The sequence below is a fragment of the Carassius gibelio genome, chromosome B1 (assembly GCF_023724105.1).
Source record: "Carassius gibelio isolate Cgi1373 ecotype wild population from Czech Republic chromosome B1, carGib1.2-hapl.c, whole genome shotgun sequence".
NCBI classification, from domain to species: domain Eukaryota; kingdom Metazoa; phylum Chordata; class Actinopteri; order Cypriniformes; family Cyprinidae; genus Carassius; species Carassius gibelio.
This window is the reverse complement of record NC_068396.1, coordinates 23,584,389-23,601,038: the sequence shown is the minus strand read 5'-3', so window position 1 is coordinate 23,601,038 and position 16,650 is coordinate 23,584,389. Positions and strand designations below refer to the sequence as shown.

At 35.8% G+C, this 16,650-nt stretch overlaps 2 protein-coding genes across 10 annotated transcripts in view; both read left to right on the top strand.

Moving 5' to 3' along the window:
• Positions 1–16,650, top strand: part of gpm6ab (glycoprotein M6Ab) — a 56,297-nt gene that overhangs the window by 1,733 nt on the left and 37,914 nt on the right. Inside the window, exon 1 of one of the 3 annotated variants that reach the window (XM_052545513.1) lies at positions 11,226–11,709. The exons of 1 other annotated variant lie outside the window; for it this stretch is intronic. In XM_052545513.1, coding sequence (XP_052401473.1) covers positions 11,673–11,709 — 37 coding nt within the window. In that variant the 5' untranslated portion in view covers positions 11,226–11,672. Of the gene's footprint in view, positions 1–11,225; positions 11,710–16,650 lie in introns of those variants that run through there. One more of the 3 variants, XM_052545511.1, reaches the window with a different exon arrangement.
• tmem134 (transmembrane protein 134) overlaps positions 1–16,650 on the top strand; it is a 790,957-nt gene that overhangs the window by 753,235 nt on the left and 21,072 nt on the right. The window lies entirely within an intron of this gene.

The following is a 16,650-nucleotide window of genomic DNA, read 5'->3' as shown; positions in this document are numbered from 1 at the left end:
GCATTGTGTGCCACTACCACACTGATATCTGTTAAAAGGAGGAAATAGCAGAAACCTAAGTCTATATTTGTGCCCATGTTTACCCATGAAGTGGAAGCTCCATATATTGTGAATGTATATCGTCTGCATGACGCAGCTGTTCAGTGGCTGTGGCGAAATACTGAAACAGTGCTGTGACAAAAATGAAGGGAAAATATTATTCAAAAAATACATTAAAAATTCATTCAGCGACTTGAATACATATTTTCTCATTGAATGAAATGTAAATCTAATAGTTTATCATAGTTTATCAAATCGTATAGTTTGTCATAGTCTTTTATTATTATTCCTTAAAACTGCTTCGCTGCTTTCTAATTAATATTTGAAAAATGTTTGCAAAGTGCATGCAGGGAAAAGAAAAACCTCCTATAAAAACAGAAAATAATATCATTGAGAGAGGACCCCAGCAGACCCTTGTGTCTATTTGTCAAGAGACTTGCCATAAGCTTAATGGTATTTATGAATTAATAATTCAGGAATAATTCATTTAGTAAATAATACTTTTTACCTTGAAAAATATATATTAAAAACTTTTTTCCATTAAAAATAATTAAGATTTATTCAATTTGAAAGGAAAATGCCATATGAACCAACATGAATACATTTTTAAGGATTTTATTTTATTTTATTGTGGACACAAAAGTAATTGAATTAATTGGAGCAAAGTGTAAATTAATAGAAAATGCTATATGCTTCATTTAACTCAGCTGACAAAATGTTTGTTCTAATTCTATCTGACTTCAATTCATGTGTTTGAGAATGTAATTGCAGGTGTGCACAGTATAAATTATCATCCTAATATAGTTGTTATGTAGTTTTTTGTTTTTGGTTTAAACAGTTCTTAAGACATGGAAAATCCATCATTCCCTATACGGCAAGTGACCTTTGGATATGGTTCCCCTGTTTTCCACCATTTCCTGGATGGAATGACAAAGTGAAAATTTCAAAAACAGACAATATATCCTCAAAGCTGGCCAAATCTGCAAAAACTGGCGTGTATCCTACATATTTTCCTTTCTTTATCCTCTTCTGAGACATGCCATTTAACATTTCCAAAGGAATAATAAACAGTCCTCAGAGGAGATGGGAGTTCAGTTAGGTTTGAACCACCCTCACATTTCCTTGTTTTCCTTCCCCCTTCTGAGACCATTTTCATTTATTCTGGTAGAAAACAAATCTGCTGGCTCATGCAATCACAGTAGTGGATCTTGAGGCTGTGAGTGATTTCTCTAGTGCGGTAAGAACCTTCCTCTTGATATCGACCCACTGGTAGTTTAAGTGGAATCTCTGGATTTTCTTTGTCCCTGAGCAGCATTAAAATACCATGATCCCAAACCACAAATAGAAAAATTGGGGTATATGTTTGTTAAAATGTTAATAAATAGCATGGTTACTAGCTCAGACTTGCAAATTAATTTGGCTTTTTACTGTGTCCTAATAGCCATATTTCTTCTAAAACCATTACCTCTGAGGAGAACATTAGAAAGAAAGACATACATTTATTGATCCCTGAGGAGAAATGTAGGCAACTTAAGTCATTTTAAGAACTTTAGACACTTATGCAACTATGTTAGTGTCTAAACCAGTAAAATAATAGGAGACATATCATGGCCTGCGGTGAATTCCCACTGTCTGTAAGTCTGATGATGCAAAGCCTTTAGTGGAAACCAGGCCCTGGAGCAGTATCATTTACTGATGGGAAATACAGACATCTGTGCTGGGAGCACGTAAGTCTTCTGCTCAGTAGTATTTTTGTCAGTCTGCTCACTGATTTTAGTCTGTGGCCAGAATAAATCATATTTCAATGAGATTAAGATGACCTTTTTGCCATGGTACACAGTTTACTCCATTGTATTGTTCCTTTTATTGTATCATATTGTTCTATGTCGCTTCTAGTTCTTGGTATTTCTAATCTTAAGTGCTTTGGGTGTCGCCAAGTCCTCTGTGTTGTGACCAGGGCTCTATTCAATCCCCTGTGGAATCCATGCAATGTGACGCATTCAACCTGACCTTTCAGTACAATAGCTACTGTAGCAACACTCAGGGTCAGTTAAGCAACAAACACAATGGCACGTCGAAACAAAAGCTTCACATCTGGGATCAGTGTTTGAATCAGTCCTCAGATGAACAGTTATTCTTCTTTAGTCCGGTGTGCTTTTAATTTTAATTCAATATATCCTACATTTCATTCTTAATCTAAATAATTTATAATGCATACATAATGTACATAATGCATCATATTCTACAAAAACTGACTGGTGATTTTAACAACTATATATATATATAATTCATTGCATTAACAAGCATTATGTACACACACACACACACACACACATATATATATATATATGAATGCATAGTTGTTAAAGTCAGTCTTTATATGACCATATTAACACCTGCCTCGATGGATCTGTGATGAAGGACACTATTTAAAGTGAATAACTTTAGTTTCATTTTATGCATCATATAAAACTGTCTTATAATTTCTACTTTTACTTCTTTAGCTTGTTTTCTCTCAAAATTCCTAATTGCTGATTTTGTAAATATTGCCAGAAAGTAAAAGTATTATTATTATTATTATTATTATTTTAGGAAACTATTCATTGTTCAAGTTAGGGCTGCACAATTAATCAAATTTCTAATCTTGATTATAATTACGGATGCCACACTTACGTAATCGTTCAAAATGGAAATGAATCATTCAAAGTCCATTTGGCACATTTGGCTGCTGAAAATTCAGCTTTGTCATTAAAAAATTAATTACATTTTAAAATAATACAAAAGAAGTTGTTAGTAATATTGTGATTATTGACCCCAAAGTTTTGAACAGTATGCTATTTAGTAAAAAGTAAATAAACACTACTGTCTAAAATGTATCCCGCTGTTTGATTTCGATTTCTGAATTCACTTTATTTGAAAATAAATCGACTTATTTTTCTATATTGCTCCTGCACTGCTGTTTTAGGTTTCTGATATTCTGGTTTATTTGCCTAAACTTTAAGGCTACACAATTAATCACATTTCTAATAGTGATAACAATTACACAATTATGTAATCGTTCAATGCGCCAATTAATCGTTCAAAGTCCACTTATGTTATTATGAGTCCTTAAGATGTGTTTTTTTTTTCCTACAGGTTATTTTAAGTTTTTTTTCCCCCATTATTTTAATTTTAGTCTTAAGTGTAACATAATACCATTCATATTTTAACTTTTTTTATTATTATTTAAAGAAGAAACCAATCCAATGAATGTACAGTTTGAGCCTAAATACCTTAGAAAAGCAGCAAAAGATTTTCTCTTTGCATCATTCAATGCAAATCGTGATAATTGTAATTAATAATCGCAATTACAATTTCAAGGTTATAAGAGAAAATTATGTTTTTTGTCCTAATCTGGCAGCCCTAATTGAAGTGAGAATTTGGTTTGAAATTCTTGAAATTTAGAATGACTCTCTCTCTCTCGCTCACACACAAGACAGACAGACACACACACACACACACACACACACACACGTTTGTTTTTGTGAACAGTGGGGACATCCCATAGGCATAATGTTTTTTTATTTTTTTTTATTCTGTACAAACTGTATATTCTATGGCCCTACACCAACCCTACACCTAACCCTAACCCTAACCCTCACAGGAAACTTTGTGCAATTTTACTTTCTCAAAAAAACATTCTGTATGATTTATAAGTGTTTTGAAAAATGGGGACATGGGTTATGTCACCCTCTCCTATAAGTCATACCTTGTAATACCTGTGTCATACCCATGTCATTATACAGAGTTGTGTCCTGATATGTCACAAAAACAAGAGCACACACACACACACACACACACTCACACACACACTGCTTCTTCCTTTGCTCTAGTAGACTTGCCTGTCTTGAGGTGTGTAGGTGGAATTCAGAACAATAGCTAGACTTATAAGTAGCATGCTGTCAAACTCCTTGTCTGTTTCACAAGCCTTGTCAGCAAGTTACCACGAATTAGTCTTTGCCCTTTCTTTCTGCCAGACAAAAAGATTATGTGTCATTATTTATTTTAAATGTCAGATTACTACTTTCCATCTTGCATTATTATAAGTGACTGTTCACTGTGTGCACTGGGGAGTTGTTTCACACAGCATTAAAATGTTTCTTTCTTGTATCTTAATGGAATGTTACCACACTAATACAGTCTCTTAAATCTGTATTTCAAGCTATTGCATTTGTTAAATCAGAGGATAATCATTAGCACAGGCATGTTTATTTTTTTCTTATCTGTCCTCTTAAATGTTTATACTTCCCTGGATGATGTATTTTATTCGCTTGACTGAATTTGGAAAGGAAACACTCCCCCTGAGTGGCATCTTACAAGAAGTATGAGGACAGATAAACAATCTGATCCAAAGACCAAACAGACATAGGGGGAACCACTTTAAGTGCTATATTGCACCTATCTTTAAAGGTGGAGTACAGCACCTTTGTCAAATGATGCTATGTTGAACCATAAGAGGAAACCCATTCTTCTCCTTAGATTTTTGTTACTCCACTTTCACATCTGAAATATCAGAAATATCTTAGCATTATGTGGTTGAGAAATATTTATGCACTGGGAATCAGATACAGTACAGTAACAAACAAGTGTACTCTATAAGAATCCTTTTCATTTGTATGCTGAAATATGTTTTTATTTAAATATTCAGCCATATCATCTTTTTCTTGAAACAATTGAATAACTGTTGCTAATAAAAGTGTGTTTTCATTCTGTAGGTGAAGCATTACAGCCTTTTGACTGTTAGAGGCCATAATTTATTATTTTAATATGGATTTAACCAACATCAATCTGATCTGTGCAGTGTCAGCTGTACATAATAACATGGTAAACACCAGGAACAAATGGGATATTTTACTATCATCTTCAGATCACTAAGGGATTTGGTTAAATGATAGGTAGAGAGGGAGAGACAGAGAGAGAGAGAGATGTATTTCTGCTCTTTACAGCCCACTAGAGTGGGCAGTATGAACAAAATCATCATGGTATGATATCATAGTATATACAGCATTGCAAATATAGATCTGATCTAGGTGCAACACAAACAGCTCCATTTCGACGCTTCAATCATTAACACCGATATTTTAAAACAATTAAAGTATCTAACTTCTGATTGGATTAGCCATGTTCAAAGTCATTGTAAAATAGCCAGTGAATGGACGCCTTTGATATTCAACAAAGCAAATTGCTTTGTTGCTAAACAACTTAATTTTGCTTCATGTTATGTCTGATGAAACACATTAACAAGTTCATCTTGACTTGTTTTGGATATGTGAGTTTAGTATTACTTTTCTTTGGGTGATCTCAAGTGTAAACAATGTAAAGTCGTCAGGCTTAATAGCACAAATCTTTGTAAATGGCATAGTAGAGTTTCTGCTGGTTGATGCAGTTCTGCTATGGTATGCTATCTATGCATGGTACGCCCTTTAGCCCACTTATAGAGTTCAGTTGTGCTGTGGTGCATGGCAGTTTAATAAAATATAAATCTAATGTTGCAAGAAAATGTGATATTAGGGCTAAAATATGTCATCACTAGGGCAGTTTATTGTATTTTAATTCAATTTTTTTTTTTCTGCAGTGGCAGTGGAATAAAGTAGTGGGGTGGAATCAGATCCTTGGCTTGTTTGTACGTGTTTCCTCCTCTTCCTCTCAGTCTCCCTCACTCTAGAAAGTGCAGTCTGTTGCCATGGTTACAGGCTAAAACTGGAGCAAGTGATCAGCAAGTGATACGCTAAAGCTAATTTATAGTGTTCAAAGCCAGCTGATTATATGACATGCTCCGGACAAGGGCTGCATTTGAAATGCACTAGTCCTATTCCCTATAGTGGACTCCAATATATTCACTGTGAGAGGAGTGAATGGAAATATGAGCTTTGTGGTTCCACAGATGGCATGATGATACAGTTTATCTCAGTTCACAGCTGTCTGTTTGTCATGTTTAATATATTTGTTCATAATGATTAAACTAGACTGTCAACCAGAAATTAGACTGTTATTCAGTCACATTTAAGAGTGTCCAGAGAACTAGTATGACCTTAGGCATATCTGCAGTTCTAGTGTATACACATATTAAAGTAGCAATAAAGCGATCAATAACATGCGTGTCCTGCAGGAGACCAAATATTTAGAAATCCCAACAGATAATCTATAATTTCACAGTGTACAAAATGTTTTGAATTGAACATAATGTAAACATTTACTTTATACAAGCACATGTACTTCTGTCTGTCCAGTATTCAGAATAGGTCGCTTAGTGGAAGAAGCTCTCAGGTGATTTTTATAGTTTGTTAAAATAATGAATTAATTATTCATAACTCAGGAGACAGTCTCGTCCCTCTTGCCTAAGGTCAAAATCTCCATCATAATTACTCAAGACTTCATTTACTTTCAATTTCTTTACTGTAGACTTTCCTAGAGCAATACAAATTGTTATAGGCAATATCACTGGGACATGAAGTGTTTTACTGTGACATCTGACTGCAGTAGGCCTATTTTCACTCTCACACAGGCAGCGTTTTTGTCCATAATCATAAAAAAGTCACCATTTATAAGGCATTATATGTGTGTGTTCTATCCTTCCTGCATGGAAACAGTGTTTCAAATACAGAGTCCCTTATGGACTCTAATTAACCAAAATAACCTACCTCATTTGCCTTTATTATTATCAAGACAGACATAGACTGGGCCATTAGTAGTGGAATTATTATTATGGACATTGTCACAGCCATATGAGCAACATTAAGTGCTATTTTACATTTCGCTGAATTGGTGACTAATTTGTATGTATGCATATGATTTCATTTGTACGCTATGTACTGTATGTGTGTGCCTGTGATGGTAAAGTACATATCCATCATTGGAATGCAGCATAATGGAAATACCATGAGGTGAATACAGTCCTCAGGAGAGGTCTTTTAAAACAAGTACGTGGCTTAAGCAATATGTCTATAGTATGCTAAATAGGTCATCATTGCTTTTTTCAGTCCATGTGAATATATGACACCATACATCAGTCATTCCTTTGTCCTCATTTCTCAGCCTTTGAAAGAGAATTAACCATCTTTTGAGTCATATTTAGCCAAATACAGAATATGTGATGATTAGTTGTTCAGAGAATCACATATATATGATAATCAGTTTCAACCATAAATGTATTTTATGTGCACTAGAGCATAGGCATAACATTAAATAATTACCGGTGTATCTATGAGCACGTCCTAGGGAAAATCATTAGACAGCAGTGAGTATGAATGATCGACACATTTATTGTAGCATTAAAAATCCATTTAGTCCTCTCCTCTAGGCCATTGTGTTGGGAACAGGATCAACATCGTGACACACATACAATTTTTGTCACATCCCACCATAGAATTCACTGAACTGCTGTTTGTGTAAAGCCATTGGTGTCTGCACCTCTGAAATGAGAGATGTAAAGTATTTTATAGCGTGAGATGAAAGTATATATGGGGGGGGGGGGTATGAATGAGTATTCAATCCTGTTTTCTGCATGCAAGTATCGAGGGAATCCTTGGATTTAGCAATACAAATAATGGATGAAAAACACAGGAGAGCGTTGGGCACCATCTGTGTGTGTACATATTTTTACATATGTATATATAGAATGTGTATAGAAATTGTATAGAAATACCAAATGTGTATATATATATATATATATATATATATATATATATCTATATATATAAGTCCATTACTTTTAAATGTTTTGAATCATCCTTCTTTCACTGCAGCATATTCTTGGCCTTTCTGAATGTAATCAACAAATGAATTCATTAGGGAATCTTTGGCATATTAAAACCGATTAGTGTCTAACATGATCCCTCTCTCCCCTCTCACACTCTCTTTCTCATGCCTTCACTCAATCCAAAAATCAATCACAGCAGAAATATGTCATTAAAGATTATTATGCACACTGGGATAATTGATTGAGGTATGGTCAAATTTGATTTGTATTGCCAAATGAGTAATTGGAGACTATCTTGTCCAGTGTGTAGTGAAACTAATGAATTGGATTGTGCAGTTTGTTTGGTTTGAATCATACATGGATGCAATTTCATGAAAATATTTTCAGGTCACATTTCACCTCTTAAAAAGGGTATGCTTTTATCAACAAAATCCTGTGAAATTCACTCCGATCAGGACTCTGGAGCTGTATATGAACATGTGTGCAGGGGCGGGTCTACTTTGTGTTTGTTTTTGTTTTAATTTTGATGATTAGAGCTTACAGCTCATTAAAGTAAAAAATACAGTCTCAAAATATTAGAATATTTACTTTTGAGTTCCATACCGGGGATCTCTTGCTCTTTGAAACTACAATAATGGGGAAGACTGCTGACTTGGCAATGGTCCAGAAGACAATTATTGACACCCTCCACAAAGGGAGTAGTTCACAGAAGGTCATTACTGAAAGGGGTAGCTGTTCACAGAGTGCTTTATGAAAGTATATTAAATGCAAAGTTGACTGGAAAGAAAAAATTAGGTCGTAAAACGTGCACAAGAAACAAGGATGACTGCAAGCTTGAGAATACTGTCAGGCAAAGTCAATTCAAAAACTTGGGAGAACTTCACAAGGAGTAGATTGAAGCTGGAGTCAGTGCATAAAGAGTCACCACACTCAGACATCTTGAGCAAAGGGCTACCAACCCACTTCTGAAACAGAAACAATGTCAGAAGCATCTTCGACTAAGGAGAAAAATAACTGGAATGTTGCTCAGTGGACCAAAGTCCTCCTTTCAGATGAAATTAAATTTTGCCTTTCATTTGGAAATCAAGGACTGGAGTCTGGAAGAAGACTGGAGAGGCACAGAATCCAAGCAGCTTGAAGTCCAGTGTGAAGTGTCTGAAGTCAGTGATGATTTGGGGTCCCTGACATCTGCTGGTGATTTTTGTGTTTTATGAAGTCCAAAGTCAATGCAGCCATCTACCAGGAGACTTTGGATTAATTTATGCTTCCATCTGCTGACAAGCTTTATGGAGATGCTGATTTCCTTTCCCATCAGGACTTGCACCTGCCCACAGTGCCAAAACCACTTCCAAGTGGTTTGCTGACCATGATATTACTGTGCTTGATTGGCCTGACCTGAGCCCCATATGGAGTCTATGGGTTATTTTCAAGAGAAAGGTGAGAAACAGTTGATCTAACAAAACAGACAAGCTGAAGGCTCAATAGTACCACAGCAGTGCCACAGGCTGATCACTTGAACCTTGAAGAACTTGAACCTTTCTGTTTTGCAAATCCTTTTTTTATTTTGATCTTAGGAAATATTCTAATATTTAGAGGTACTGGACTTTTGACTTTCATAAGCTATAAGCTCTAATGATCAAAATAAATATTAATAATAAAAAAAAATTTTTTATGTTTTACTTAACATGTAATGAATATAGAATATGTGAAATTTTCTATTTTTGAAATAAGTTACAAAAAAAAGAACTTTCACAATAATCTTTTTTTTTTTTTTTTTTTTTTTTTTTTGATGCACGTGTATGCAGATGCAATGACATTTAGACTGATGGCAGCTGACAGCAGTGCAGTAGGGTACATCAGTGGTCTTTCTGAAAAAATGCAATTTATATGCTATAGTCAGATGTGATTTACTTAATAACTGCAGATGTGGTAAAGAATTATCTGCAGCTTCTACACCTTAACCTATACATATAGGGCATCTATTAAATGCCCTTTTGTCAAATAAATCTAATCTTTCTTAGGCCTGATTTTGATTAAATAGACAACTGGAATTACAACAACTGTTGTGTTTGCAGGCCAGTGTTATAACTGACAATAATGAATAACTTTATTGAGCTGTGACAGAGAAGGAAAGTCCAATTAACTTCAGAGAAGTACACACGCAGCACACATATTTGATTCTCAGCACTTACTGCAGTTTGGAAAAATATTTTTTTATGATAACAAGGCATTCCAGCTAATCTTCTTAGAACACAAGCCAGCTGGCAGGCAGCACGTACCACAGTCCATGTTAATGACTTGCCTAGCATCCATTTTTGACATTCCTGTAACATCATGTGTTCATGCTAAACTGTGCTAGTTTTTAAACGAGCTATATATGCGCTGTGTATTAATTTCATAAAACAAATTATTTAGAATAATTTTCTTTGCATGCATAATTGAAATTTATTTATTTAATGGTATATAGCATTTAAAATTCAATTCTCAATCAGTTAACACATTTAGAGGACTGTAGGCACATTCTTACAGAAATATGAGTTGCTGTGAGGTTGTAACGTATGACTTCTCAGCAAATCAGAAACCAAATACAGGTTGTGAGGTAAAGTGGAATAACTGTGTGATAGTGATTACTGATTAAGTGAACTATGAGAGAAGCAATGCGCATATTTTTTGTCTAACTCCGCAACAAGTGCTCTAGAAACATGCACTCATATTAACATGCACATTTTTGAGAGGATGTTCTGAGAGTTCTTTGCTTAAAATTCACTGCTGCTTGAATAACTTATCGGAATTAAAAAAATAAGGCAGTTTATCTTTGTGTAAAGAAATTACCAAATACGTTTATTATCTCACATTGTACAGTTTGCTGACTTCAAATGTAAAAGGTGAAGGCAACATTTGAGTCTATAAAGATTAAAAACATTACATTAATTGTTGACATTGCCATTTTTACCCTTATGGATTGCTCAGTTGCCATCTTAGAGCTCTTTATGTACCTAGGTCCTTAAGTCTGTTGGCAGCATTGTGACAACAAATGTTCAGTTTTCAAGCTGCTGAGAGTATCATTGACACTGAAAAGAACAGCTGGAGGTGACAGGAACCTTTACAAAGAAAGCACACTGCTGTGACACTGTAGTCACAACACTGTAGATTTACTATATCGGTTAATTCACTACATATGGCATACTTAAATTATATTTCAGCATTGCTTTTCTAAAGACACAAGTGTCTCAAACAAATTGTCCATTTATGTCAAGATCAATGATTTACTCATTTGATTTTAGGAGAGATTGGATGTATCTATCAAGGCACGAAATTTTAAAACACACATTAGCGTCCACGGGATGTCACAGGGACCACGGTGTGTGTGTGTGTGTGTGTGTGTGTGTGCTGGAGTCTTCTTGATGAAGGCAGGGGGGCCCTGTTGGTTACTAGGATACACCCATCCATCTGTTGGTGCGGGGAGTTGTTTTCAATGCGGTGCGTCTTACATCAGCGCTAGAAAAGAGCTCAGTTGTTCAAAACACCTGCATTGCAAGGTTCAATGTGTCTCAAGTCTCTCCTTATCAAAACCAAAAAGGTAATTACCATGCGCGACGCGCCTATTTGAGAAGTCAACGAATATTTGAAAACGCGCCTGATTTCTTTTGCAATGGACAGCGTTTGAGAGACAGAAAACCCGACAGCTGAAGATCGCGCTGACTGATACTTGCGGTCGAGAAGAGGAGCAGCGGAGCCACCTCACGCACGCACACAAACACACACACTCACGCCCGCTCGCGCTCTTCCACACACACGCGCTCAATCTCTCCACCGCGCGCACAGACGCTCATCCACCTGACCGTATAAGCATTGTTACATTTTCATCCACTTATAATCCGCGCTTTGATCCACAATGGAAGAGAACATGGAAGAGGGACAGACACAGAAAGGTATCGTATCTAATTGCTTTCCTTCATCATCATCATCTCCTCCTTCTTTTATCAAGCGCGCTTGTTTTTGTGTTGATGCATACGTGTTTACAATCTAAATCAGGCAAGTTCGATTGGCACTGATTACTTTTATATTTTTACAGCCTTTAAGAATCAGTGGTTGTATTGTTAAAGGCTGCAGCACAATTTGCAGTGATGTTGATAAAGATGCAGGTGTGGTTTCAAGTGCACTGGTCAGTCTGTGGGAATGGCAATTGTCAGTGCGCTCATTTGTGTCATTTGCTTTTTTTGTGCTTGTCTTAATGGATAATGAGGGTTTGTCACAGCTCTCCTTTCTCTCCCTGCTCATTCTTTCTTTCCATCATTGGGCTGCTCTGGTTATCACCACAGCGCAGCCATTACAAAACAGTGCTCGGGTCAGATTAGATTAGTGAGGCAGTTTACTGCCTTTGTCTCTTAAACTGTTTACTTTTCACAATTGTCACTCATCTGATTTAAAGCCATAGCTTTTGTAAAGTTTTCGGCTTGGGAGGCGTGTGGTAGAGGACATCTGGTGTTGCATGTATTAAGAATGAGTTATGAGAATACTGTATGCCGGATGCGAGAACGTTGATGGGCATTCATCCACTTATTTAATGTATAGGTGAGAAGAGGTGTCCAATATTTTTGATGTTTAATCTTAAATAAGCCCCCAGTGTTTCTCCCACTCACATGCCCGTTCTCATGCTTTAATTTTTCTATTATTGCTGTAGTTGGAAATGCTGAAGAACAAAAGATGGCAAATATAAGGTGGGGCAAGGGGGAGTTAAAAAAAATAAGGCTGGTTGCTAGGGAAGAAGTGGATATGTGTCATCAAAATGGTGCTTAGGAGCAACTGCAGCTCTTCTTTAAGTAACGGCATTGCTTGCCTGCCATAACTGACCCACTTCTGATTGAGAGAGAGAGGGGAAATCAGGGCGGAACTGAGCTTGCAAAATGATCTCTTTTTAACCCATACTGCACCCCTCTTCCTTGTTATCGCTTCATAATATGAGTTAAAAATAAACCAGCTGTTGATCAGAATGCCATGTGTTTGAAGAGTTGCGTAAGGCTCGAGATGAGAGTCTGAATTCAGTTCGACTATTAATAGAAGGTGCGTTGGTTTCTTCTGATGCTGGTTTTGGGTGTTATGTGAACACGCACAATGAAATGACGTACACACAGCCTACAGAAGCTGCTCAACAGATGTGCAACCCTTCAGCGTTTTCTGTGGAAATCAATTATTTCCACTTCACTCATGTGAGAAAGCACTTCGCAATAACAGTGTTTAAAGTCTGCCCATGGGGACCGTCAGCGAGGGATTCTCTCAGACCCAGTTCATCACTTGCTCTCTCTGTCTGTGAATGAATTTCAGCTCTAGCTTTCCAGTCCTCATTGTTGATGGCCTTTTCTTTCTGAATTTTCTTATTCTCACTGTGAATAAAGATGGAAGAAGTTACTAGGTTGGTAAGAGAGAAGGGACATGGAAAGGAAGCCAGGAAGATACACCTGGCTGTGGATCCAGAGCATTTATTAGTCAGTGATATGAACAGTTTGATTATAACACAGGCAGTGTCACATGGCTGCCTGTGGGAGTTAAGATGGATAAATCATTCATCTTCAGCAGATGGCAAAGTGCTCTGGATTAATTCTCATCTTTAGTTTCCATAAGTGGATCAGCAGGCAGATAAGCTGCAATCACAAACTATGCACTTCCAATGTATATAATTACGTTATAATGCCTGTATGAATGTGTGTGTGCCATGGTTTGTCAAGACTGAGTACATGGCCACAATATGATTTTTATTAAAATGTATAATTGAACTGCTGTAGCATATCATTAGAGCTGTGGCATCAAAACTTCTTGGAATCATAAATCAAAAAAAGTAATTACACTCCTTTGAGTGCATAGATTAAGCCACGGCTTGACCTGGAGGCAGTTTTTGGATGGAAACTGTATTGATCTTGCTCTTGGGACATGCTACAGTGCATAGCGAAATTAAATACTCGGGACTGCCTCGTTCTTTCTCCACCGCCAGCCATCATTCAAATACTCTCGTTAACTGCATAAACTCTAATGTCGACGTGAAACCGATTCTCTGCGCTTTGATTTGCAAATTCATATGCTCACTAAGATTATTTAGCTATTGTTGTAGACTAGATAAATCATGTTTCATAACGTCTTAGTGAATAGGTCATAGTGTTACATACATAGTGTTCACACACAGAACAGAATAGGATGTTCAAATTCCTATGAAATAAATGTGGCTTTTGAATGCAGTTCTGAGAGAGAAAATTTCAGTGAGAGAAATGTAAATCACTTCTGTGCATATTTTGATGTTCTCCTAGGAATAGACTTTGTCCTGATTCCTGAATGTTATTGCATTGTAAGTGTTTGTTCATGTTACTAAAGACTACAGAAGTCATTCTGAAGAAATAATAGAAATACCATGCATACATTGACTTTTTTTTTAAGTCATGATGTCATAGCATTGAAGATTTGTTTACACTTTTAGAAAGATAATCATTCAGTGACAAAAGAAGGATTTTGAAGTAGGATTCAGAATGAGACTCTCTGTGTACTATTGATGTTTTGCTTCTTTTGTTGTTTTCTTTGCCACATATCTTCAAAAGTATGATAGCTCTTTGTACTCATTTGAAATATGTCGCTTCTTCCTGCCTCTTGATCAATGATGTCCTCTGGGCTAGAAACCCTCTAACTGATGTCCTGAGCTGTTTCAGTGTAAACATTTCATGTTTCACTGAACTGCGCATCGGTTGCATGCTTGTGCCAAACCTTTATAGATGTTTTGGAAAGCTGTTTAGATCATCTTTATTCACTTTTTTCAGGTCACTCAACTTGCAAAAAATAGATAGATAAATAAATACTAATAAGGTTGACTAAATCTTATCCTGTGAAGTTCTTGCAGCCACCCAGCAGTGTGCATCTAAAATGCCTTGAAGCCATTTCAGAATGTGTGAAATTAAATGATGATTTTGATGAACGCATGTGTAATTAGTGTTTGTTAATCGTGAACAAAAGCTGTTTTCAATAAGCATGACAGTCACTATTCACAATATGACAAAGGCCAAGTATCTCAGTGAAAGCTTTTATTCAGCTTCATTGATTTTACAGGTTAAGAACCTCAAATTAATTTGCTAATCATATGCAGGGAAGTCATCGAAAAAAAAAATTATATATATATTTTAAGATTTGGAGAAATGACAATTTAAATTAATACAATCTTAAGGTCTTAAGAAACTTAAAATCTTATGAAAATCTAAAGCTTTGTTGTAGTGATATAATTGGTTTTGATCATCCGAGGCACATTTCTTGTGTTGTGACTTGAGGAGAAAGGCTTGACCTGTGGGATTTTAAGTCAATGCCATTAAACAACACAAACATACTTTTTTATTTTTTATTTTTTTTAAACAAAGAAAACCTTGCTCATGAATAATGCAAGTGATGTAAAAGGGTTCTTAGATTTTTCAGAGAAGATTCACAGTAAATGTTGTCTGAGCCTGTTGGCTTTTTTTTTTTTTTTTGCTATCTGTCTCTATTTTTATACTGTCAAACCACTTTTATGTATGATGTCATGCCATTGCATTGTGATTTCAGGTACTTCTTAAAGCCGTCAGTCAGTATTTAATACTGCTTGGGATAATTATTACAGCTTTGTTTGTGTGTACATATTTCTACTGTAGCTCAGTCAGTGTGTAAGAAAGTGGTGCCACAACGAAACATGGTGGCAACAGCGAAAATCAAAGTTATGCCTTCTTTCTTTGTGTGAACATTTGGGGGTGTTATGCAAATATTTCCACATACTGTAGTGAGATAGAGATGGTAAGACGTAGAGCGTGTTATAATGAGCCGTTTTAGGTAGGAGTGGTTGACTCTTAACTTTCATTTAGAATATCTCTTCGGACTTTAGTCTTTGTAACTTTACAGATCTTCTTTATGCATTTACATTTACATTTTACATTTATTCATTTAGCAGACGCTTTTATCCAAAGCGACTTACAGATGAAGACAGTGGAAGCAATCAAAAACAACAAAAAGAGCAACGATATATAAGTGCTATAACAAGTCTCAGTTAGGTTAACACAGTACACGTAGCATGGGATTTTAACTAATATAATAAATAAAAAGAAAACAGATAGAATAAAAAAAAATAAAAGAATAGAGCAAGCTAGTTAGAGGTCTTTACACATACACACACACGTACATATACAATTGCATAATAAGTGAAAAGAAAATAGAATACAAAAAGATTAGAAAGGTAGTTAGATTTTTTTTAAAGAATAGAATTAGAATATTGAGTGTTAAAGTTAGAGGGTCAAATAAAGATGGAAGAGATGTGTTTTAAGCCGATTCTTGAAGATGGCTAAGGACTCAGCTGCTCGGATTGAGTTGGGGAGTTCATTCCACCAGAAGGGAACATTTAATTTAAAAGTCCGTAAAAGTGACTGTGCTTCTTTGGGATGGCACAATCAAGTGAAGTTCACTTGCAGAACGCACGTTTCTAGAGGGCACATAAGTCTGAAGTAACGAATTTAGGTAAATGGGTGCAGAGCCAGTGGTAGTTTTGTAGGCAAACATCAATGCCTTGAATTTTATGCGAGCAGCTATTGGAAGTCAGTGCAAATTGATAAACAGAGGTGTGACGTGTATTCTTTTTGGCTCATTAAAAATTAATCTTATGCACAATGAGTTTGTAACATTCTAAAGAGAAAGGAAAATTTTAAATTGCATCATATGACCCCTTTAAATAAAGCAGTATGTTCATGAGTATTTTTTGATTTAAAGGTCAGAAGCTAACGCTTACATAAAAAAATCACAAACATGACACTTGTAAATTAAATCATTTTATATACTGTATACTGTATTGATTTATTCATTAATTTGTAATATGTTATATATAT